Below are 25,819 nucleotides of genomic sequence, written 5' to 3' on the forward strand. Positions count from 1 at the left end.
TTTTTTTTTTTTTAAAACCTTCCTAGTGAGTCACAAACCCTTTCCTACAATTAGTAATAATCATATACTTTGAGATCATGTTCAGCATATCCCAGTTTACCTTCCCTTAATTTAACCCTTAATTCGAGATTTAGAGGGCTTTTTTTTTTTTTTTGTAACTTACTGAGCATTTTTAGGCGTTTTTGCTTCATCGGCTGACAGTTCTTCAAGCAATACCATGACGTGTGTCTTGCAATTTTTGCCCAGGAATGTTGCAAAAAAGGACTACATTTTCCCTTCCTCCTGTAATAACCTTGCCTGCTCTCCCTGCCTCCTCCCAACTGATTTTTCCCCCAACAGATCCTGGGTTATATTCCCCGATCTGAAATTGTTCAAGGTTTTGTAGGATCTCGAGAGCATCACAAAAACGCTATTGCTGCTTCTTAAAAACACCCCCCCCCCCCGTTTTAGAGAAAAGCATCCTTCGGGCGAGTTACCAAAATCTTTGGCAACACCACAAATTGCTTCGATGATATTTTGGCTGGTCTCTCTGAAAGCTCTTCTGCCTTTGACCGAAACGGGCATTTGTCACATCTGCCGCTTCGAGTTTACCTTTCAAAGCAGAATAATTTCACCTTTCGAATCAGAGTAATTTTTTTTTCCACGCTGAAGAACAAGGATAATAATCCGGGAAGGGTTTGAATTGACCGCCCGTTAATCTAGCCTTAACATCCACAAGGAGGAACGAGTGTGCAGAAGAACCGGGACTGAAGGATGTTTTTTTTTTTTTTTTTAACACTACGGACACAGTTGCTCCTTCGGTGATAATCGTCTTCACTTGCCTGATGCGAAAGAAAAGTGCTTTTCGTTTGAAGCTGGTGTCAGTCGTCGCCCGAGCAGCTGGATAAGGCAAATGAGAGGCAGTGAGGTGATTTTTCTCTTTCATTTTGTCTCCCCCCCCCCCCAAAATGGCAAGGATGCATCTGAACAGCTGAGGTCAAAGAGGTCACACCAGAGTCCCAGGCTTGGCTTTGTCCTGTCCGTACCACTGGACGTCGGAGAGTTCTGGATAAAGGGCAGAATCCAGGTAGCAGCTATCGCTGTAGCTCCTACAGAGAGATGGAAGTTTGCATTAGTCCTCTATTTACAACTCATCGCTTAGGGACCAAAGCTACAATGGGTTCCCCCAAAGCTATTTATGACCCAGTTCTGAAGTTCGGATAGCCGGTCTCCCCCCCCCCGTCACATTTGGGGGGTTTAGCAATTGGCTAGCTTTTATGGCCGTTTGCCATGTCCTGCGGTCATCTGATTATAATTTATGACGTTTTTGCGGGGAAACCAGCATTTACATCCAGTTTTCAGCAACAATGGAAGCATGTGCTTGGCAAAAGCTGCCCCCCAAAGGCTATGAAATTGAGCCAGTCATAGAAGGATGACCATAATTGTCAGGCCACTGAGGTGGTAAACCATGCATTCTCTCTCAGCTTGTCTCAAGTACATACCCCTTAAACTTGTGGCTTTTTCAGTGGAACTTCTCATTTTGGAGCCTGTACAGCAGAGGTGGGGAACGACGGCCCCTTTATGGATGGTGGACTTCAACTCCCAGAATTCCTGAGCCAGCCATGCTGGGAGTTGAAGTCCACAGGTCATAAAGGGCCATCGTTCCCCACCCCTGCTGCAGAGGATGGCTCAAGCTATCAATCACCAATAATTTGGATTATTCACTGGCTGCTATTGGGAGTAGCTACAATCACCCTGGAGCATTCACTAGCTCAGGATGGTCCACATCCCTCCTGGAGAAGGCAGATGTCCTTGTCTCTAGTCCCACTTCTAGATCCCACAATGGTCTTCTCATCCCACCCTGACTCTCACTAAATTGTGGACCTTTCCTATCAAAGCTCCAGATTGCTGTCACTGGCCATTTTTTTTTTTTTTTACTATCTAAGAAATGCCTCGGGTTTAGAGCCATTTTCAGATATCAAGATTTTGACTTCCTACTTTATTAGAAGGGTTTATGTTTTTAATTACAATCTTAAGAACAAGCTAAGAAAGAGATGCAGGCTGTCAGGAAAAAGCCAAGACAAGGTATATGGAGCACTGGTACCCAACCCTGGAGATCAATGGGGTGACAGATGTTGCAGCCAGATCGCCCTCACATCTGGACACTTGGTGGGAAGAGACCTTTTTTTAACTTAAATGTTGCATTCATTATTCCTCTTTTTCCTGCGCCCTGTGTGGTTTTATATAAATACAGACACGTTCAGCACTTGGGAGAGACGATTGTATCAACAGAAGAAAACATTTGAAGCTCAGGATTGGACTGTGGGATCCTTGGCACCCTCAAGAGTGTGGTGGTCTTCTTGCAGACGTTTCATTACCAAACTAGGTAACATCATCAGTGCTAGCTAGCATGATAATGTTAAGGTCAGCAAGAAAAGCGCCAAGCTGAGAGAGCACCAGAGATGGGTGTAAGAGCTGAAGGACACACCGAAGAAAGGAAAGCAAGTACGGAGAGAGGCATGCACGGCCAAATTCATGCACTTCAAGGATGAAACATGCTTATGGGGCGGTTTCAGAATTGGTTTGGGTCACTTCCAACAACAATTACACTACTAGCTCACTTGTGGCACTGTGTTAGAGCAAAGCTAAAGGGCTCCCTGTTTATTTCTTTTGCTACACTGCTACGCATAACATTTTGCCCACCAAGTTTCTTTCTGCCGATCTTAGGGGATCTTGGTTGTGGCACCAGCAGGACCCCAATTCTGCATACGTCATTCTGTTTACTCAGGATAAGAGAAAGAAATTGTGATTTCTCTACGCAGGAGCCCAGATTTACGCAACCTTTCCGTTCTTAGTTATTATAGTTCAATATTGCAGATTCTGGTCTATAAAGTTGACCAAGCCTCTTTCTTTGAGCTTCTGCTTTCTTGCGTTGCAATCTCTAATCCAGGGTTTCTCAACCGTGGCCCTTTGAAGAGGTGTGGACTTCATCTCCCAGAATTCTCCAGCCAGCATGGATGGATTTCATCTCCCAGAATTCTCCAGCCAGCATGGATGGATTTCATCTCCCAGAATTCTCCAGCCAGCATGGGTGGATTTCAATTCTCATAATCCTCCAGCCAGCATGGATGAACTTCACTTCCCAGAATTCCCCAGCCGCTTGTGAATTCTGGGACTCGGAAGTCCACCCATCTTCAACTGGGCAAAGCTGAGAAACTCTGCTTTAATCCAATTCCCTATATTATTTGGAGGTCCCCCTCCACCCGACAACGGTTGTGCAAAGTCCGAGACACAAGGAACAGGGCAAGACAACACAGCAGAGATGAAATGGTTTTAGAGTAGGAAAAAAAAAAAAATCCTCCCCCCCCCCCACCCCACTATACCTCTAATCATCAGTACTTGGTTGAGTTGGAGATGGAGACTCATCCATAGTGGGTGAGCTGTCCCTGGCATCTCTGAGCAAAGCGGAAACAAAGCAGGGAGAGAAAGAAGGAAAGAGAGAGAGAGAGAGAGAAAGGAAGGGGAGAAGAAAGAGCAGATCAGCCATGTTAAAAAGAAAAGCAGGGACACACGATTTCGTGAAGAGCTCATTCACCCTGTCGCAAAACGAGTTGGAGAGTCATCTCAAAAAGGGAGTTAGTGATGGAGGGGAATTTGCTACGTTTGGGACGCCGGGAGTTGCACGGGAAGACTTGATGAAGGGTGTTAAGAAGTGAAAAAAAAAAAAAAAAGGATATTTCTTTGCCAGATGAGACGATGCAGTTCCTAGGACCGTATTTCTCAACCTGGCTCACTTTAAGAGGCGTGGACTTCAACTCCCAGAATTATCCTGGGAGTTGAAGTCCACGCCTCTTAAAGTGACTCAGGTTGAGAAACACTGTCCTAGACTAATAAAAAAGCTCTCTGTTTTTTATTCCTGTTCCCCCCCCCAGAGCGCAAAATCATGTATTATTATTTGATTTATTTTTTTTCTAGCAATCAGCTGTACATTTAGCCCAGATCAACTGTTGGAAAAATTCACATGCAGATCCCTTCTCCTGAAACTCTGGACATGAGCTGGGTCACAATATTCAGAAAATCGGGAAAACTGGCTCATCCTTTGGAAAACTCCTTTCCAAAGGACAGTAAAATGGTGCTAATACAGTGGTTCTCAACCTGTGGGTCGGGACCCCATTTGGGGTCGAACGACCATTTCACGGGGGTCGCCAAACAACGCAGTCCACCATTTTTTCCCCCTTTTCCTTAGCTGTGCTACTCCCTTTTATTCTATTGGCTTTTGAAAGCCAATAGAATAGGCTCTCTTGAATAGAGTCTAATTCTATTGGCTTTCAAAAGCCAATAGGAATTGTCCAGGCTGTCTCTGCCCTGCTGAGCCAGCCAAAAGTCCCATTCTGCAAACGGTGCTGCACCAGTTGAGTAGTCCTCAACTTACGACCGGTTGAATAGTCCTCGACTTACGATCGATTGGGGGTCGCGGCATTAAAAAGGTTGAGAACCACTGTGTTAATAGATTAAAAACTTGGGAGATCACCCTCTTTATGGGACGTGTGAAATTTATGGCCCAAGCAGCATATGTGTTGGAGCATGCAAAATTTTACCATTTTGCTTCGAAACACCACTGTGAATGTAAGACACCCTGCCTAAGGCAGCCACACCATGGCTTTTCACAGAGTGACAATTGTGGAAATATGAACTGGATCGTTATTTTGATGGGATTCCTCCCTCCCCCCCCATTTTCTTCTTTACACGTATACAGAGACTCTAGCTATTAATTCAGAGAGTGCGCTGCTAGTACCTTCCTCATCCCTACTTTTCTTGATCATCCCATTTTTGCTTTGTTTTTTTTTCTTTTTCTCATTTTGACTAATTCTACCGGAAGGCAGGAGACTAATACACATGCACAGATGTTAATAAAAGATCATCGAATCAGCTTGGTGCCACAGTAGGGATCAAACTCAGTGTAAACATCTGGGTAGCCTAGAACAGTGGTTCTCAACCTGTGGTCCACCAACCCCTGGGGGGGGGGCCGCAATGTCACAAGCGGTCTTCAAAGGCTGGAAGAAATGTGATTTAAATCTTGAGTTAAGTCTTTGGGGGGGGGGAGTGTCTACGGCCATGGTCCGTGGCTACAACAGCAGTAACACTTAGACTTATATACCGCTTCACAATGCTTTACAGACCTCTCTAAGTGGTTTACAGAGTCAGCATGTTGCCCCCAACAATCTGGGTCCTCATTTTACTGACCTCGGAAGGAGGGAATGCCGAGTCAACCGAGAGCCGGCGAGGATCGAACTGCCGGCAGTGGGCAGAGTTAGCCTGCAGTACCGCATTCTAACCACTGCGCCATCACGGCTCTATTTAAAGGGGGGGAGACTGTGGTGAAGAAAAGGTTGAGAACCACTGACCTAGATGGTATCTACAAAAAGTGGGATGACAAGAGGCATCCATGCCCAGCTCTGTCCCCTCTTCCTCCTTGCCCCTTCCCACGGGTCCCAAAACTCACCCAGTTTGCCAAGCTAAGATGTGGTGTGGACAGCTGGGGGTCAAAGACCCACAATCACTAGATGTGGTGGTTGAAGTCCTCGGATGGTGAGGTAAGGCAGCTGGAAAAACAATGGAGATATCACATTGAGGTTCTTCTGTCTGTGAAACTGGACCTCTTGACCCTAATTCCAAATATGAAGCGACCGGTGGCAGGTTTTCTTCCTTTCAACTAAATAACAGCCAGTGCAGTTCCAGCCTCTCTCCTTTTTTATTTAGAGGCAGTCCTCTGCTTACAACAGTTTGTTTAGTGACCGCTTACAATGGCACTGAAAAAAAGTGACCAGTTTTCACACGACCCTTGCCACGTATCCCAGGGGGGTCACGCGATCCCCTTTTGTGACATTCTGATAAGCAAAGTCAACGGGGGAAGCCGGATTCACTTAACAACCGGGCGACTAACAACTGCAGTGATTCATTTAACAACTGTAGCAGCCATGGTCATAAAGCAAGGTCAAACTCACTTAAACCTCTTCATTTAGCGACAGAAATTTTGGGCTCAATTGTGGTCATAAGCCGAGGATTACCTGTATGTATGTATCTGTCACAATTTCTTTGCAGCCCATCTCACTGTGGGCCTACTTTAGGCATTTGACAATGACAAAAAGGAAGAAAAATGAAAAGCTGTGTAAAATAATAGAACAATAAAGTATACAATGATAAAAGAAAACAGCGATAACAAATACATCAGTATGACAACCAAAAAGACAGGTGGGCGGAAAACAAGAGAGCAAGTGGGGGGGGGAGAGAAGTGGAATTTCCTTGTCTGGATGCCTGTCCGTGCACTCAGGGAGGGTCAAAAAAGTCAAAATGGCAGCTGTATGATCAAAGCCTTCCTGCATTTTAAAAAGGAGCAGCTTTGATTGATTGCTGTGGTCGTCTTGACGTCTGCTCCATTTGAATAAAAAGGCCAAATTTCTCACCAAAGGGGCTTATTTTTAGCAGCAACAGTATCTTTTATGGCCTTAACTTCAGACAGCTGAGATAATATTAAAAGTCTTCAGCAGAGCCAGGCTGTCTGCTGTTGTAATCCAATTGGTTTACGATTGATATAACTTAACATGTAATGAATGCCAAGAGGCACCAGCCGTGCATCACATTCTGGAATTAGTAGAGTATAATCTTATCAGCGAGAATGGACTTTTAGAGGCTCAGCTTTTGACAAGCAAAAAGCTTGTTTGCCTTCCAGGCAAACAAACCTAAACTCTTATGTAAAGCACCTAGACTAGTTCCTCCAGACCGATCAATCGCACAAATCGGTTATAGCTCTCTAAAGCTAATAAAAGGCACAAAAGGGAAACATTCACATTTTATTTCTGCAAGTCCTGGGTGATTTAGAGCTTCAGATTTAATTTGTCACCATTAATAATTATCTACATTTGAGCAAAGGTAGGCTCCTGCCGGAGCTGTGTCTTAGATTAATGTGACATTTGAGTTTGTGCAAATTGTAAATCAATACCAGGCTGCAGTTAGTGCAAGCCAAAATTCAGTTAAGGCGAGGCCAGTATGCGTGCAATTGAGGCTAATGTATGGGCCGTTGTGGTTTTAGAAGTTTTGTGTGCACCAAATAAAGAAAACGAAAATCCCGCCAGAGAAAAACAATGCAGGTTTAACACACAGGGGTTTTGTGCTTGGGGAATAGGTTGTCCCACCCCCCAATACTGGAACACTGCTATCGTGTTTCCCCTAGTCCTTCTTTTCATTAAACTAGACCAGGGATAGGCAACCTTGGCTCTTTTATGACTTGTGGACTTCAACTCCCAGAATTCCTGAGCCAGCATGGCTCAGCTTGGAAACCTCTCCCTTTCCCCTCAGCATGGCTGGCTCAGGAATTCTGGGAGTTGAAGTCCACGAGTCATAAAAGGGCCAAGGTTGCCTACCTCTGGCCTAGGCCTGTATTTCTCAACCTTGGCCACTCAGAGATGGGTGGACTTCAACTCCCAGAATTCCTGAGCCAGCCACTCTGAGAGGAAAGGGAGAGATTCTAAGCTGAGCCATGCTGGCTCAGGAATTCTGGGAGTTGAAGTCCACGAGTCATAAAAGGGCCAAGGTTGCCTACCTCTGGCCTAGGCCTAGGCCGCTTTTTGACTCGTGGACTTCAACTCCCAGAATTCCTGAGCCAGCATGGGAGAACTATGGCCCCTTCATGACTTGTGGACTTCAACCCCCAGAATTCCTGAGCGAGCATGGCTCAGCTTGGAAACCTCTCCCTTTCCCCTCAGCATGGCTGGCTCAGGAATTCTGGGAGTTGAAGTCCACGAGTCATAAAAGAGCCAAGGTTGCCTACCCCTGGACTAGACATACCCAATTCCTGCAACGGTTCTTTATATGTTTTAGCCTCCAGCCCCCTAATCATCTCTGTTGCTCTTCCCTGTACTCTTTCCAGAGTCTACAACATCTTTTTTGATATCGTGGCAACCAAAACTGGATGCTTTATATGTTTTAGCCTCCAGCCCCCTAATCATCTCTGTTGCTCTTCCCTGTACTCTTTCCAGAGTCTCAACATCTTTTTTGATATCGTGGCAACCAAAACTGGATGCAATACAAACAGTCCTCAACTTACGGTTCATTTAGTGACCGTTCAAAGTTACAACGGCGCTAAAAAAGTTGACTTATGATCGTTTCCCAGTTTTCACCGTTGCAGCATCCCGTGGCTCATGTGATCAGAATTCAGATCCTCAGCAATTGGCTCGGATTTATGTCCCGGGGTCAGGTGATCCCCTTTTGCGACCTTCTGACAAGCCAAGTCAACGGGAAAGGCAGATTTGCTTAAAAACCGTGTTACTAACTTAACAACTGTAGTGATTCACTTAACAGAAAGGTCATGATGTGAGGTAAAATTCACTTAACAACTGTCTCATTTAGCAACAGAAAGTTTTGGCTCAGTTGTGGTCATAACTTGAGGACTCCTTGTATTCCAAGTGTGGTCTTACTAAGGCTTTGTTAAGCGGTACTAACACTTCACGTGATCTTGATTCTATCCCTCTGTTAATGCAGCCTGGGACTGCGGACATGCTACATCAGCGGTTCTCAACCTATGGGTCGCGACCCCATTTGGGGTCGATCGACCTCTTTTGCGGGGTCGCCAAACGTGGCGATCCGCCATTTTGTCCCCTCCGGGGGCGCGCTGCGCCTCCGGGGGGCGGTGCCGCGCACACGCACCGTGCGTGGGGGCGGCGCCGCGCCTCCGGGGGGCGCTGCAGCGCATGCGTGCCGCGCATGGGGGCGGCGCCGCACCTCCGGGGGTGGCGCCGCGCCGCGCATGCGCATAACGTTTTGTGTGACGGGGGTCGCCGTCACACAAACGTTGAGAACCGCTGTGCTACATACTTGTGGACTAATTCCCACATTTAATGTGAGCATTTTAGACTTTTACATTCCTTCTCACTCCTCCCTTCCCAGCTGGAGAACTCAGCTTGGCTGGGTAAATAAAAGACTGGATATATAAGTATTAGCCGAACGTAATTATTAGCTAAGATGCTGCTTATATTTGGAGATTGCTCTTTGTGGGTGATTTTTGAACAGTGTCAAGTTCTTACACATTTGAGAAAGTCTTAATTACAGCAGTGGCACCGATATTAATCTACTTCCAGCTTTAAATCACTGCTTTGAGCATTTAGTTTCTTATTTAAAGAACCTTCTGAGTGGGTTTTTATCTATGTGATATACAATGTTTTGTGTAGAAGCTGAGGCTGAGACAGAATAATTTATTTGAGATCAGGATTAAAATCAGAATTCGAAGTCACATGACCTCTGCAACGCCCTGACATTTGATCCAAGGAGTAACCTCTTTGTAGGTACTCACTTCTTGCTTCACGCCGACTCATTCTGCTTTACACCAAAGGCAGAAAGGTAGCTCATCATTATCCAGGGGTGGTCCTTGAAGATCACCCAGAAGCCTCAACTGGTTCAGCATATGGAGGCACAAGCAGTGATGGACATTTCTCATATCTTCCAATTTGCCTGCAGAGTTAGTGCTACAAGTTCCTTTGATTAAACAATGCCCTGGCTAACACAAAGAAGAGGGGGTCAACTTATTCTCCAAAGCACCAGAAGGCAGGACAAGAAACAATGGCTGAAAACTAATCAAGGAGAGAAGCAACCTGGAATTAAGAACAATTCCAAATAGTGAGAACAATTAACCAATGGAACAGTCTGCCTCCAGAAGTTGTGGGTGCTTCAACACTGGAGGATTTTAAGAAGAGACTGGACAGCCGCTTGTCTGAAATGTTATAGGCCAGTGATGGCGAACCTTTTAGAGACCGAGTGCCCAAACTGCAACCCAAAACCCACTTATTTACCGCCGGGTGCCAGGTGGGCGTGGACCACTGGGTGGGTGTGGCTGTGGTGCTCATGGCAGACTGGGTAGGTGTGGCCAAGGTGGGCGTGATCACCTCGATGTTGTTGTGGGGAGGGACACCTATGGGGGCCGGGCAGAGTTGGCGGAAATCTAGGGGGTCTCTGGCAGGTGGGACAGTGGGCAAGAGGCTCGTCCTGCAGGCTGAGGCGAGGCAAGGCGAGGCAGGGCAGGGCAGGGGAGCCATTGTCGCAGGGTAAGGTGAGGCAGGGGCCGGGGCGGCTGCTGCCTGACACCATCAGCCCCTGCACACAGAGGCCAGCGAGCGCATGGGTACTGGGATGCATCCAGTCACATGGACCTCGGCGAGTTAGCGGGCAGCTGGTTGAAGAGAGACGGTTACCATCTCCGGGGCATGGCGTGCGTGCCCACAGAGAGGGCTCTGAGTGCCGCCCCTGGCACGCGTGCCATAGGTTCGCCACCATTGTTATAGGTTGCTCTGCTTGATCAGGAGGCTGGACTAGAAGATCTCCAAAGTCCCTTCCAGCTCTATTCTGATTCTAATCTTTCAGGACTGCCAAAGTGCTCCTTCTCTGTAGCACGTCTGAGGTTCTCTCCAAGATGCAAATAGCCCCTCAGTCTGTTATTGTTCAGAATAACCATGAAGAACAGGTTCTTCATCTGGGCCTCTGGCGAGGGACAGCAAGACCCTGGACTTCATCATGCTTTGCTCTTTTACCTTTACATTTTATGTCCCAAGGGTGCTTTTGGACTTCCTTGGCTATTGTTTTGTCTGAAAACATTTTGCTCCTCGCCCAAGAAGCTTCTTCAGTTCTGAAGAAGCTTCTCAGATGAGAAACGAAATGTTTTTAAAGAAAAAAAAAAAGGAAGTCCAGTTTCCTTTTGGAAAAGCACCTTTGGGACAACTATGACCTGGATGATTGGGAATCTCCATAGGCTTCACTTTTTAGGTTAATATTGTGTGGTGGAAGGAGAGAAAGGACTAAAGAGGCATACCAGTATGGAGTCGCTCTGTGGGAGGAACGACACAAGCCAGACTAGGGAAGCCCTTATCTACCTATTCCCAAGAGAATGCGGCCAGTCTGGTGAGATTATTGTCAAAGAAGTGATCAACAATAAAGAAATGACTTTGGCCTATTCACTGAGTTGTGCCTGACATATTGATTTTATTGAAACTGAGTCATTGAGAGTTGGGTGGTGAACTAGTTTTTTAAAAAATCATCGTTATCATTATCACCATCACTATCTTCCTATTAGCATCAGATACTCTTTATGAGTTAAGGCATTTAATTTAATAGTTGGAAGAGTAAAGTGTTCGATGGGCCAGAACACACAGTTGTAGCCGACTAATTGGACAGTGCGGGCTCCTGCATGAGGCAAGCTACGCTAGGATTGGTTGGTGGGTGTGAAGGGGGAGTTTCCCTTTTTTCCCGCCTTTTTTCTTCTGGGTGCTCCTTATGCTGTTCTGTAATTTACTTGACGATTTACCTCATGATATAGTGATGGGCCCGACTGTCTTGTCTCCTATAAATATATATGTTAAATATATTTATTTATACAAAACTACAAGTTTGTGTCGGCGTCTCTGACTCCATTTGGACCTTGTCTGTGCAATTCCCTGATATCGCGTCTCTCGGCCCCGTCAGAGAGACCTGAGATTTATTCCTTTAAATGCCACCTGGGCCCAGAATTTCTCCCGCTTACCTGACGTTGCTTTGCACATGGGAGGCATCCTGGTTACCTTACTGTGCGCCACGAAGGTGCTTTGAGAGGAGTTACTGTACTGGGAGCCGCTATCCGACGAAGTGGAGCTTGTGTGCGACAACCGGCTGTGGTCTTTGTGGGGGGCCGTGGACCGCTGGTACCATAGTCTGAGCTCATCCGAGACCACAGTCCTCCCCGATCCCTTTTCGTGGCCATCTCTCCCCAACGAAGGAGTCCTTATGATCTGAGACCGGGAGGGAGTCAACCGGAGGGAGTCCACTTCATCCCCGTGCCAGTTCTCCTTAAACATGCCGCCCGCTGTGTACGAATTGGATGTTTTAAACTGTGCTTTCACGCTGTAGTGTCCCTCCTGGTCGTTTTCGAGGCTGCGCACTACCACCGGCGTCGAGCTCCCTTCGATGTAGAGCGGGTACTCTTTGATCCTGTACTGGGAGGAAGGCTGGCTTTGGCTGTGCAGGTAGACGCCGTGATGGGCGGTCCCATTGCCGGCAGCCAGGTTGGGCATGCTTCCCGAATTGGAGCAGACGAGGTTTCCAGCTGACTTGTGTCGCTGTCTCTGGCGCTCGCGAGCTTTGGAGGGCGAGTCCTCCGCCAGGGTGGAGTAATTGGCATTCATCTGGGCCGGGTAATAATGCTCGGAGCTGGAGTGGCTCGTACAGGAGGAGCAGTCATCCATGGGGTCTGACCCATTACTGCTACGAGTCCTTGGGGTGTAGAAGTCAGGGCTCCCCGTTTCGTTTTCCGAGCCAAGAAGCTTCCCTTGCGATTCTAAACTGGAACTTCGGTGTCTAAAGTGCTGAGCTAAACTATGCAGTCTGGTAGGGCTGATGTCCACCGATCTGTAAGCCCAGAGAAACAGAAAGGGGAAAAAAACAAAACAGAATTAAGACTCTAAACATCACTACAGAGGGCAATCGTTTGATGGAAACCTGCTCCCGGGATATTTCCAGCGTGCCTTAAATTAGGGGTTCCCCAATCCCGGTCCGTGGACTGGTACCGGGCCGTGGCATGCCAGCAACTGGGCTGCACAAACAAGCAAAGTCCCATCCGCGGGATGCAGGCAGCACACAAAACCACGCCCCCTCCGGTCTGCGGAAAAATCTCTCTCCACGTAACCGGTCCCTGGTGCACAAAAGGTTGGGGACCTCGGCCTTAAATGCTTCAGCTCCGACTGGCATCCAATACAAGTATAGCACACAAGTCAGATATGTGAAAAGCTTTTTTCAGAAAAGCTGCTTTAGTCCAGGCATGTCCAACTTTGGTCACTTTAACACTTGTGGACTTCAATTCCCAGAACTGCCCAGCTAGCATTCACAAGTCTTAAAATGACCCAGGTTGAAGAATGCTGCAGCAGCTTGATACGACGACCAACATGCCTTTCTCCTTCCCTAGCTAAATCTTTACTTCAGAACTTCAAACACAATTCTGTGTGAATCAGCTCTTCATCACTCCAACAAACCTAACCACGTCCATGATTGGGAGATACGCTCAGAAAGGACAAAATATTTTGAACCTATTTTTAATGCTGCCGTCTTTCCAGATTTGATGATCCCTGTTCAAGTGTGAAGGGTGTCCACCTTGAAACAGAGGCTCATCAACACCGAGGACATCATTAGTGAAGGTGAAAACACCTTCTTTCAATTTTGCCCAAAGTATTTTGAGGTTGATCTCGCCTGGCTGGAAGCGTTCCAGGTTCAGAAAACTTTTGGTGAGGTGGAAACGGCCCGTGTTGATCTCAGAAACATTTCAAGTACAATTTCTCTTCCATGTTTCTATTAACCTTGATTAAAAGAGTTTATGGCCAGGAGTCCAACAGAGGAATAGAAAGAGAGGAAACCGTGGGACGAAAGGACTCACCTGGTGGAATGGACATAATGTGGACTGCGTACCCGTAGATCTGGTGTCGATGGCATGCTGGATTGAGTGTTCCAATGGGGAAGATTCCTCACTGGGCTGTTCTGAAGAGAGTTGCTTCCTCCACCTTCCACACAACTTCCAGTACTGGGAAACCGCTTGTGACTAATGCAAACAGAAGACAACAAAGAATTCAAAACACAATCTTTATTTTACACATGCTGCTAAATGGGCACCATCTCTACCTATGGACATGGAACCTTCAGGTTGTTGTTGTTAATTGCGAAGTCGTGTCCGACCCATCGCGACCCCATGGACAACGTTCCTCCAGGTCTTCCTGTCCTCTACCATCTTCTGGAGTCCATTTAAGTTCACACCTACTGCTTCAGTGACTCCATCCAGCCATCTCATTCTCTGTCGTCCCCTTCTTCTATTGCCCTCAATCTTTCCCAGCATTAGGCCCTTCTCCAGTGAGTCCTTCCTTCTCATTAGGTGGCCAAAGTACTTGAGTTTCAACTTCAGGATCTGGCCTTCTAAAGAGCAGTCGGGGTTGATCTCCTCTAGGACTGACCGGTTTGAACGCCTTGCAGTCCAGGGGACTCGCAGGAGTCTTCTCCAGCACCATAGTTCAAAGGCCTCAATTCTTTGGCGCTCAGCCTTTCAACCTTCAGGTAGACAGTAGCAAATTTTAGATTTTTCAGGTATCATCCCAACAGCTGTTACAAGGGTTTTCTCCCATGTAACTCTCTTCAAGTGTCTTGGGATGACAAGTTCCCAATCATTCAAGGGTTACCAGACTGGGACAGTCAAATGAAAGGAATGTGGCCGGCCAAGTAGTCGGATGGAGACAGAGAACATCACCAGCTAGGGTAGACTGGTGCATTCATGCCTTAGAATAACATAGAAAACAGGGTTGAAAGGGGCTTTGGAGGTCTTCTAGTCCAACCCTCTGCTCAAGCAAGGAAGCCCTAATCCATTCTGGACAAATGGCTGTCCGGTCTCTTCTTGAAAACCTCCAGTTATGGAGCACCCACAACATCTGGAGGCAAGCTGTTCCACTGATTAACTGTTCTCAATGTCAGGAAATTTCTCCTTATTTCTAGGTTGGATCTGTGTTTAATGATCTTCTATCCCAGACATGTCAAACACAAGGCCCGGGGACCGGATGCGGCCCGTGAAGCCATCCTGGAAACAGTGAGGGAACGGCCCCCACTGCCTTGGCCCTGGCCGGCCGGGAGCCAATGTACAATTTTGTGGTGGCCATCTATGCTGAAACGCATTCAGTCTTAGCTCCACAAGGCCGTCTGGAAACAGCGAGGAACCAGCCCCTGCCATGTCGGCCCCACCCCCTGGGTGCATGCTGGGGAGGTGTCACCCTTTGTGAGGAATGAAGAAATGCACCATCGCCTGGAAGTGGCCAGCAAATGGCCCTCGTCTACTTCACATATCTGGCTTGATGGGCTCCAGTGGAGGGTTTCAATAGGCAGTGAGGCTCCTCCAGTGGACCATGCCTTGGCACTTGCCCCAGTCCCACCCCCTTCTACCAGAGACCCTCAGATCTGTCCCATTCCTGCCCAGGCCTCCACAGGCACTCTTGAATCGAACAATGTAGACCTGGCCATGCGCACCCAATAGGCCACACCCACTCCATCCACACCCACCCAGTAGGCCACACCCACCCTGGCCACCCCCCGCAAGGGCAACCGCAATGCTGATGCGGCCCTCAATGAAATTGAGTGTGACACCCCTGTTTTATCCGTTGCTTCTTGTCCTGCCATCTGGTGCTTTGGAGGATAAGTCATCCTCTCTTCTCTGTGATAGTTCCTTGAGTACTGGAAGACTGCTATCATGTCATCCCTAGTCCTTCTCTTTGTTACATACCCTGTTCCTGCAACTGTTCACCATATGGTTTAGCCTCCAGTCCTGTTATTATCTTTGTTGCTCTTCTCTGCACTCTTTCTAGTACTTAGATAGGGAAGGTATGGATTCGGGCATTTAAAAACGGGCAGTGAAAAAAAATTGTCTATGTACATATCTATTTTCTTCTCCCAACCAATTGTCATACATGCACAACCATGGCATTTAAAAACGGGCAGTGAAAAAATATATCCATGTACACATCTAGTTTCTTCTCCCAACCGATTGTCATACATGCACAACCATGGATGCATACACAAACCCACACATATATGCAAATTTGCAGGCATATATACACATGCACACTTCTGGCTATATTAGCTGCTGAATGCTGCATGTCCTTGGTGAATAATATTTTTGTTCTATTCTGGGTAAGGGGCAACCATATTTATATATAAAATTGGCCAGATTAACTCAAGATCTGCAGAAAGTGAATATCATCATTGTTTCTTCCAGCTAAGGCCTCAAGTTGCAGGAATCGGGGATGTCTAGTTTAAGAAGCACTAGGGGTGAGATGATAGCAATCTTCCAATATCTCAGGGGCTGCCATAAAGAAGAGGGAGTCAAGCTATTCTCCAAAGCACCTAAAGGCAGGACAAGAAGCAATGGATGGAAATGAATCAAGGGGAGAACCAACCTTGAACTAAGGAGAAATTTCCTGGCAGTAAGAACAATTAACCAGTGGAGCAGGCTGTCTCCAGGAGTTGTGGGTCCTTCAACACTGGGGTTTTTAAAAAAGAGATTGGACAACCATTTATCTGAAATGATACAGAGTTCTTGCTTGAGCAGGGGGTTGGACTAGAAGACCTCCAAGGTCCCTTCCAACTCTGTTATTCTGAGAAATTTATGCAGAAGCTTTATAGAATGTCCATTGGCACATTAATGCATAATTTTATACACGCCCCTGGAATGTGCTGGCAAACCTTTGCTTTATTTCTACAAGAGTACTATAAAGTCCTCTGATGATGGATGGAAGGTCCGCCATCTCCTGCTCTGGACTCACCTGGAGTGGCTGTGAGAAGAACGCTTCTTCACCTTCTCGTAAGGTTCATCCAAGGAAGACTCGCTCCACATCTTGGGCTTAATGGGGGACTTGTCATAGTCATTCCTATGATAGTGCATTTGCCGGAGACCCTCCAGAGACTGTGGAGGGGGAGGCCTGTTGTGCAAGGGGGGGCGAGGAGGGAGCCCTTTGTGAGGTGACTGTAAAGGGGATATTGTGCTGGTAACAGGGCAGTCTTCTGGAATGGAAGGAGAAGAAGGGTCAGGCATGAAGGACAGGTCCACACATGAAGGATCGATCAGACTGATTTGCCCCTAAAAGTCTACACACAGAAATCTTCTCAACTAACAGTTAGCACCTAGTTAAGAGTTAGATAAGGGCCAACAGCACTCAAGCGGAATTGGGTTTAGTTTGTTTGTGGTTATATAAGGATTCTAGGCTAATGGCTCTCTTGATTCTGCCCCCCTGGTCCTGCCATCTCTTCTCCTTCAAGAAGAGAACATTTTAAGCCCATTTGAAGTTCATCTCAACTCTTTGGTTTAACTACTTGACAGCCATCAAGGCACCTCTTTTTGTCAAATGTCAGCATCAAGTTGCAAGGAGCCGAAAGCTATAAATCCCACAAATGGGCAAAGTGTGGGAGAAAAAGATACGTTTAATGGCGTTAGGTCCCGTTAGGGGAGTCTTGATGCTTGTGGAAAGAGGCACACTCTGAATAAATAAAATATGGACATACCACCTTCTGGATGAACTAAAATAAGGGAGTCATCATTTGGGATCAAAAAAGAGACTCTCACCCCAATTAAAAGCTAAAATCTTTTTGAAAAATGACATGACAAGCAAGACGATCAGCCAATAAAAGTAGACAGGAAAAAAACTTGAAATACTGGAGTATTTTTAAAATGAACTCGGCTCCAAGTAGCCTCCTTCCTATATTTTCATGATATACCTAAAATTAAGGAAGACAGATACTAACCCCCTACTAAACCCCCCAGGGACAAAGCGTCCCCTGGATAGGTGATTTGCAAAAAAGCTCCTGCTCTACTTCCTACAACCAAACTCAAGATACAGTTCACACCAAAACGGGCGAGAGAGCTGATCCATTAGGATCACCAGATCAAAATCATTTCGACCAGCACTAGTAAGTAGTGCTTGGAAATAAAAGATCCTCTCTTTATTCTTTTGATGTGCCACTGCCTTTTGCAAAAATTTGAAATAACTGTGTGCTTATCAAACGCAGAAAATGATAAAGACTCGGAAGCTCTTTACGTACCATCCTCCAGGACAAGAGCGTCTGAGAGGGAGCTATCTTCACTGGCAATGTTTCCATCTAGGAAGTCAAGAGACATAGAAAAGATCCCGTCAACAAGGAAGTGGATCAGCATCGGTATCCCAGAAGTCAGATCATGAAAGCAGTACTATCTTTCTTCAGACCCATCCCATGAGCAGAAAGATGGGCATTCTCTGGATGTTGCAGTACTACAACTCCCAATTACCCAGCCAGGGATTCTAGCAGACGTGGGACAGCAAGGCTGGAAGACCACCTATTCTCCATGGTTTCTCCAGCATGCTATTTCTCATCTACAAATGTTTCCAGGAAATGCATAGGCAGGACAGGCAGACAATAGTTTGACTATTGTCCCTAAACAATGAAGTTTGTTGGTGATAAATAGCCACTGATTTATCATTAATTTGATCATAGATAACAACTGTTCAAACTTATCAGGCATTGGAGAAAGTAATTTACGACCAGATTTCGCTCTTATGATTATTGTGGGGATGCTGCAGTCAGATAATCAAAATCTGTGCTGTATTTTTGTATTTATGATGGTTACAGCATCCCAGGTCACCATTTATGACCTTTCCAGGAGGTTTCTGACAAGCGAAGTCCTGTGGGGGAATCCGGATTTGTTTAATGTCCATGTGGTTCACTTAAAAGACCGTGGTGATACACTTACAAAACCATGGCCAAAAAAGGTCTTAAAATAAGGAGTGGTCGCTTAATGGCCACGTCTCTTAGCAATGGAAGTTCCAATTGTGGTTGTAAGTCAAGGACTCCCTGTATCCTTAACAGCTTTGTAAATCAGTGGTCCTTTTAACTGGGGATCTTAAAACAAAATTTGGCAGAGTCCAAAATTAAGAATCTATTTATCATCGGCATTTTTGTGTGTGTTGTAAACTCCTCTTAGCCCATGTTGTAATTACAACAACTCTTAGTGCAAACCTGCAGGTCAAAAAATGTTTTTCCACAGGAATCTTTCAGTTCTGAGGGATGTTTAGCTCAGTAAAATCTCATTCTTTGTTTCTCCCGTTCCCATTTTTCTTTGGGGCTGCTGGTGTGAGATTGCAAATCTGTTTAGCACAAAAAATGCAGACTTGCAATCAGTGATTGCACTTGAACCCTGTTTCCTTTACCACTTTCCTGAATTTAATACCCAAGTGGCTAATTGCAGAGGAGTTGATGAGGTACTGGGCCAGGAATATGAGATGGTCACCTGGTGGGCTTCCATAACTCCAAATAGGGTTTCTCCATTATTTCTTCAAGCAGCCTGTAAGACCCATGAAAATCAACCAACCTCTAAACCCCATCCCATCTAAGGCAAATCTCAGAATATCACAGGTCAATTGTCTTTACCATCTATGATCAGCGAAGCTCTTTGGGTGGGCTTTTTCCCGGATCTGATACGGTACTCATTGATGGAATTTTCAATCTCCTGAAGCTTCTTCAGCGCATTCAGATAAGACGTCTTCCTCTGCTTTTTCAGCTTCTTGCTGACGTTGGGCTCACTGGCCAGGCGGCGAGCAGCTTCAGTGATCTGGGACTGGATGGCAAATTCTCTTTCCAACCGTTCCAGCTCAGCTTCCTGTCCGACAGGAAAGAAGTGTCAATGGTCAATGTGTCTCAAGGTCTGCCATTGAGCTAGTTTCACTGGACTGGCATCCAGTCCAGTGAATCAACACTGGATCAACAGAAAAATATGGATCAACAGAAAAATATGATTGCCGCCCACCAGCGAAGTTGAACTTTTCACATCCTACAGCTCAAGTCACTTCATCTCCTGTATCTAAAGACCTTGGATGTCAGGGTTGACAGTAATCACAATGCCAAATCTTTTTATCCAGGCTCAACCTAGTGAGATGTGCGACTCAGGTTTGCAGTAAGTTATTTAGGAACTGTGTTTTTAGGCCCAGGTCTGAGGCTGCTCCAGAAGTGGCTAAATTGTGACTACTAAATTTGCTAGGATCTCTATTATCTAAGGGAAGAAGAGTGCTAGCATGGAAAAATAACTTCATTCACCAGCCATAGGTTCTTCCTATGTATTTCTGGGATAGTATGTGGGTGCGTGTCCTGGGCTTTATGGCCTTGATATTCCTAGATTTTTTTCCTTCTATGATACGCTTCCAATTGTCAACATTTTTGGAGCACTAACTAAACAATACATATCTGAAGACATGTTACAGAAACAAGTCAGAAGGTCAGGCTATACTGAAATATCATGTTTTCAGAGCTTAGCAAAAACAATGAAGAAGAGGAGAAATACTTGGAGTGGCTTTTCCCCACTTTCTTCATTAGATATTCCACTAACATAAGATCAAAGTTGTACTGAATTACCTTTTATGTTTTGAGCACTGATGATGTTACCTAGTTTGGATAATGAAACGTCTGCAAGAAAACAAGCAAGCTCAGAGAGCACCAGGGACCCTTTATGTCTTGATAATTTGGCCGATTTGTGGAAGGAGGTCGTATCTACATCCCCAATCTGACTGAGTAGTAGGGATGCTACTTATGTGATAAGCATCTTATACTGTGTTTGGTAAAATCCTGGTCAAAGAGGACCACCTGTTAGGGGTTGACCACCCTTACAACAGTATTTCCAGATGTTACTTTAGTTTTCCTCCAACGCCATCTTGAAATTAGACTGGAACAACAAAAATGTGTGAAACCACCAAGAAACTGATCTTATTAAAAACCAAGTCAGCTTCTATCCATCCCCTGCTCAAGCATATAGCTGACCAATCTCTTCTTAAAACTCTCCAGTGTTGGAGCACCCACAACTTCTGGAGGCAAGCTGTTCCACTGGTTGATTGTTTTCACTATTAGGACATTTCTCCTTAGTTCTAGGTGGCTTCTCTCCTTGATTAGGAATGACCACTCGTTCCTAATCACACTGTGGGTTTTGGAAGCCTAGAAGCTAATGTTTGCACATCAAAGAGATATTTCCTATTTCAATTTCTCCACGTGCGCGTGAACTGAAGGAGCTGGTTTGACTTCATCCTTCATCAAGGTAATATGGCTGTCCTTGGCTCATCTCAAAAAGCTCTTTTGATGTTTTCAGGATGACTCAGCACCATTTTAAGTCTGTTAACTATAGCTCTTCTCTTGTTGCGATTGGCCCAAAGGCTGTTATTTGTGTGTGCTTAAAAGTTTCGCTTTGAAGATTTTATAATCTCCGTCAACAGCGAGCTGATTAAATATGCATTTCACACAATGCATAAACGTGAGAGCTGGATCTGCTTTTCTCTTTCCCACCCACTCCTACACTTCTGCTCTCCTCCCTCCTCCAAAGAGTCTCCTACATCCACTGAAAGCCGAAGGATTAAAAGCACCACTCAAGCTTTGTTTTTTTTGAAAAAAGTGCATTTGATCTTTGGACTGTAGATGGAGTTCACACCCCTGTTCTAAGAGCCTGAGACTTCTAAAAGAGCTTTAAAAAGCTGTACAACCTATTGCATAGTTCCAAGCAAAGAAAAGGTAACAACAAACAGCCTTCTGTGATAGAGAGATAAAGAGGTAGGAGGAGATAGAGAGAGGGGGAGAGAGAGAGGGGGGAGAGGGGGAGAGGGGAAAGGAAGAGAAAGAGGGGGGAGAGAGAAAGAGGGAGAGAGAGACGGGGAGAGAGAGACGGACATTACCCCTGAATTGTATCTGAAGAGGGATGAGAGGGAAGAAAGGAGAGGAGAGAGAAAAGAGTAAAGGAGGGGAGAAGGAAGTAGGAAGGTTGGAGGAGAAGAGAAGTGGGGAGAAGTGGTGAAGGAAAGAGAAGAGGAGAGGAAGAAGAGGGAAGTAGGGAAGAGAAGAAAGGGAGAAAGAAGGTAGAGAAGAAGGAGTGTGGATACAGTGAAAGGGGAAATGGGCGAGCAACACCAAAAGTCATGTGTATGTATTTATTTCATTTTATTACAAGTATCTTATATATGAATGTAAAAAGAATGTATGTTAACATCTGATAAATATCACGGTATATGTATGGGGGAGAGTTTGGAAAAATAAAAAATTATTGGTTAAAGAGAGAGAGAGAGAGAAAGAGAAAGAGAACTGGATATCTGAAGTCTTAAAAGGGATCTACAATATAAGCCTAAACTTCTTCCAAATCTTTTTAATTGATGTGCATCCCAGTCCAGGAGAAGGAGCTTTAAAGTCCTTAATGCAGGTATTGGGGACACCTTCAAAGGGAATTCTCCAGCAGGCTGAAAATCCAGAACACATTTACAACAGCAGATGTGATTGTCAGAGACTCAGCTCTTTTATATGCAATTCTTTTTAATACAAACATGCCTCCAAGGCGCAAAAAAATAATATTATTTGCTGCGAACTCTGCATAGGCACCAGGAAGGACATCCGGCCAGTAAACGCTCAGCTCCATTTAGTCACCCTGCCTCTACCCTGAATTAAGTGATTTATAGGGTCGTAAAAAGGGAAGTTTTTTTTAAAAAAATACAAGCACACCATGATCCATCTATTCTATGTTGGTTAGCTCATCTGCTGCATTTTTCAGGATTAGGCTGATTAAGAATAACCCAAGCAGAGTGCACCGAAAGAGTCAAATTAAAAGCAAGGTTAAATGTCTATGGAGAGTCTCAATCATTCAGGTCATGATTATCCCAAAGATGCTTTTCCAAAAGGTAAATGGATTTTTTTTTTTCTTGAAAAGGCTTCTGGAGAACTGAAGAAACTTCTTGGATGAGAAGTGAAATATCTTCAAGGAAAAAAATTGCCCAGGAAAGTCCAGTTGCCTTTTGGAAAGTCAAGATTTGACCAACGTAGGGAGAAGGTTTGCTAAATCGACCTGCCTCAAGGATCTTCTCCTAACTGCCATCTACAAAACTGGATGGTAGATGGTTAGGCTGGTCCTTCAGCCACCAACAGCAATAGGAGGTGAGCTTGACCTCCAAGAATTGTTGACGGTGGATCAACAGGATCTCTTTTTGGTTTGGGTTTCATGTCAGCTTGGTCTCCCTCACCAGCCAATATGAACTCTTAGTATGGTAATAAACAGGGAGATGAAAGAAGGACAGAAAAAGACAGTTGAGACGATGACTGGATTTTCCAGACTCTGGTAGTAACCAAATATTTGGACAGTGTAACACAAACTGGATCGTTACCTCTCCCTTGGGTAGCATTTTCTGTTCATCCAGTTTAAAAGAAGTCCCAATTCTTCTTCTCACAATTGGGGGCTCCTCCCCTGGGTTGAGGGGGTATTCCCTCGGCAATTTTCCAGTAAGTTCCTGAAATCACACAGCAAAGCCACAAGTTAAACTAGCAGGGCTCTTTGTGAAACTGCCTCAAATGGACATTAACAAGCTCAACAACCTTGAATCCATCCTGGTATCCTTCAGGAATTCACTGAGATATTTGTGAAAGAGGGAAAAGAATATGGCGGTAAGCTTCTCACCCAGTTCTAAGGTATTGCAGTCCTTCGTGTGGTGGGGGCAGAGTTGTGTTCAAAAAGTCAAAAGGATGGTTGTAACTAAATGATCAAAGATCCACCCCTTTGTGCTTGACTTAAACTTCTAATTTAAAGATCCAACTGAAATAAACTCTAATTGTGAATAAGTATATCTATCTATCTGTCTGTCTGTCTGTCTGTCTGTCTGCCTGCCTGCCTGCCTGCCTGCCTGCCTATCTATCTATCTATCTATCTATCTATCTATCTATCTATCTATCTATCTATCTATCTATCTATCTATCTATCTATCTATCTTTCTCTCTCTCTCTCTCTCTCTCTCTCTTCTCTCCTTTCCTTGCTTCCTCCCTCCCTCCCTCTCCTCCTCCATATCTCTTTCTCTCTCTCTCTCCTATCTATTTACTCACCTGTTTATCGTCTGGTAAATTTATATGGTTTAATTTAACTCTAGCTCTCCCATTCTTGACTCACTCTTGGTCTAAATCATTTGTTTGCAGCCCCAGAAACGATGGTTGATGTATGATTTCTATAAATTTACATCTACTTTATACCTTAAAAATAATTTATATCTTTCCTAACACTCTCAAACATTTTGTCACTCTTGTGAAACAATAGCTTCATAAATTTGTTTGCCATGTGCTCTTTCATTCAATATAAAACAATTGGCTTTATGTCTGATTTGATCACATTCCAAATTATGTTGGCACAGAGCTAGCTTGGGCAGGTTCAGAAGCAAAGGGCTGAAGACCAGGCTGGTGTATTATGAAAACAATACAGAGGTGCCAACCACTTCTTCTATGAAAAATGAATCATTTACTAGAGTGCCAAGCTGGAGAATAGAAAGAGAACCCAATACAATCTCTCAGTTTAAAACAGTTTACATTGCCATCTCAACCAAACCCATTTTTTCCATTGTGGGGGATAGTATATATTTCCACTTGTTCATTTTTCTACACCAGTGGTTCTCAACCGGTGGGTCGGGACCCCATTTGGGGTCGAACAACCATTTCACGGGGGTCACCAAACAACGCAGTCCGCCATTTTTTTCCCCTTTTCCTTAGCTGTGCTACTCCCTTTTATTCTATTGGCTTTTGAAAGCCAATAGAATAGACTCTCTTGAATAGAGTCTCATTCTATTGGCTTTCAAAAGCCAATAGGAATTGTCCAGGCTGTCTCTGCCCTTCTGAGCCCGCCAAAAGCCCAGTCTGCAAACGGTGCTGCACCAGTTGAGTAGTCCTCGACTTACAACGGGTTGAGTAGTCCTCAACTTACGACCGGTTGGGGGGGTCGCGGCATTAAAAAGGTTGAGAATCACTGTTCTACACTATCATCATTTGTGTTAACAAGTATAACAAAACTCTTTCAAGTATAGTGAAATTCAATGGTGAAAAAAGCAAAGTTCTACATTTAGGCAAGAAAAACCAAATGCACAGATATAATATAGGGGTACCATGCTCAATAGTAGTAACTGTGAGAGGGACCTCGGAATCCTAGTGGACAATCACCTAAATATGAGCCAGCTGTGTGCTGCAGCTGCCAAAAAGGCCAATACAGTGCTAGGCTGCATTAACGGAGGGATAGATTCAAGATCACGTGAAGTGTTAATACCACTTTACAAGGCCTTGGTAAGGCCACGCTTGGAATACTGCATCCAGTTTTCGTCACTGCGATGTAAAAGAGATGTTGAGACTCTAGAAAGAGTTCAGAGAAGAGCAACAAAGATGATTAGGGGACTGGAGGCTAAAGCATATAAGGAACGGTTGCTAGAATTGGGTATGTCTAATTTAATGAAGAGAAGGACGAGGGGGGACATGATAGCAATGTTCTGATATCTCAGGGGCTGTCCCAAAGAAGAGGGAGTCAAGCTATTTTCCAAGGCGCCTGAAGGCAGGACAAGAAGCAATGGGGGGAAACTAAGCAAGGAGAGAAGCAACCTAGAACTAAGGAGAAATTTCCTGACAGTTAGAACAATTAACCGGTGGAACAACCTGCTTCCAGAAGTGGTGAATGCTCCAACACTGAAGGTTTTTAAGAAGAGACTGGACAGCCATTTGTCCGAAATGGTATAGGGTTTCCTGCCTGAGCAGGGGGTTGGACTAGATGACCTCCAAGGTCCCTTCCAACTTTACTATTATTATCATTAAGTTGTATGAACAGAGGCATAGAATCAAAATTGCGTGAAGTATTAGTACCGCTTTATTAAATCCTTAGAAAGACCACATCTGGAATATTGCATCCAGTTCTGGGCACCACATTACAAAAAAGATGTTGAGACTTTGGAAAAAGTTCAGAGAAGAGAAACTAAGATGATTAAAGACCGGGCGACTAAAACACACAAAGAAAAGTTGCAGGAACTGAGTATGTCTACTTTAATGAAAAGAAGGACCAGGGGTGACCTGATAGCAATCTTCCAATATTTGCAGGACTGCCACAAAGAAGGGGGGGGGGCACAAACCTATTTTCCAAAGCATCAGAAGGCAAGACAAGAAACAAGGGACGGAAACTAACCAAGGAGAGAAGCAACCTGGAATTAAGGAGAAATTTCCTAACAGTGAGAACAATCTACCAGTGGAACAGCTTGCCTTCAGTTGTTGTAGGTGTCCCATCACTAGAGGTTTTTAAGAAGAGACTGGACGGCCACTTGTCTGAAATGGTATGGGGTCTCTTTATTTTATTTTATTTATTTGTTTATGAGACTTATACACCGCTTTAAGTGTAAGCACTCTCTAAGCGGTGTACACCAGTAAGCAATGTATATATATATATATTTACATTGCCCCCAACAATCTGGGTCCG

The 25,819-nt window shown here is 45.1% G+C and overlaps 1 protein-coding gene across 6 annotated transcripts in view; it reads right to left on the bottom strand.

The window, feature by feature from the left end:
• The window catches only part of FRMD4A (FERM domain containing 4A), a 451,440-nt gene continuing 425,621 nt past the window's right edge, over positions 1 to 25,819 (bottom strand). For 5 of the 6 annotated variants that reach the window (XM_039357562.1, XM_039357563.1, XM_039357560.1 and 2 more), the window contains exons 16-24: positions 22,722 to 22,844; positions 18,973 to 19,201; positions 17,611 to 17,667; positions 16,338 to 16,575; positions 13,421 to 13,582; positions 11,543 to 12,402; positions 5,483 to 5,582; positions 992 to 1,088; positions 1 to 879 (exon numbers count right to left, since the gene is read on the bottom strand). In XM_039357562.1, coding sequence (XP_039213496.1) covers positions 814 to 879; positions 992 to 1,088; positions 5,483 to 5,582; positions 11,543 to 12,402; positions 13,421 to 13,582; positions 16,338 to 16,575; positions 17,611 to 17,667; positions 18,973 to 19,201; positions 22,722 to 22,844 — 1,932 coding nt within the window. In that variant the 3' untranslated portion in view covers positions 1 to 813. Of the gene's footprint in view, positions 1,089 to 3,362; positions 3,435 to 5,482; positions 5,583 to 11,542; positions 12,403 to 13,420; positions 13,583 to 16,337; positions 16,576 to 17,610; positions 17,668 to 18,972; positions 19,202 to 22,721; positions 22,845 to 25,819 lie in introns of all 6 variants that reach the window. The other variant, XM_039357559.1, reaches the window with a different exon arrangement.

The sequence above is a fragment of the Crotalus tigris genome, unplaced genomic scaffold (assembly GCF_016545835.1).
Source record: "Crotalus tigris isolate CLP2741 ecotype Arizona unplaced genomic scaffold, ASM1654583v1 scf7180000018925.3142382, whole genome shotgun sequence".
Classification (NCBI taxonomy): Eukaryota; Metazoa; Chordata; class Lepidosauria; order Squamata; family Viperidae; genus Crotalus; species Crotalus tigris.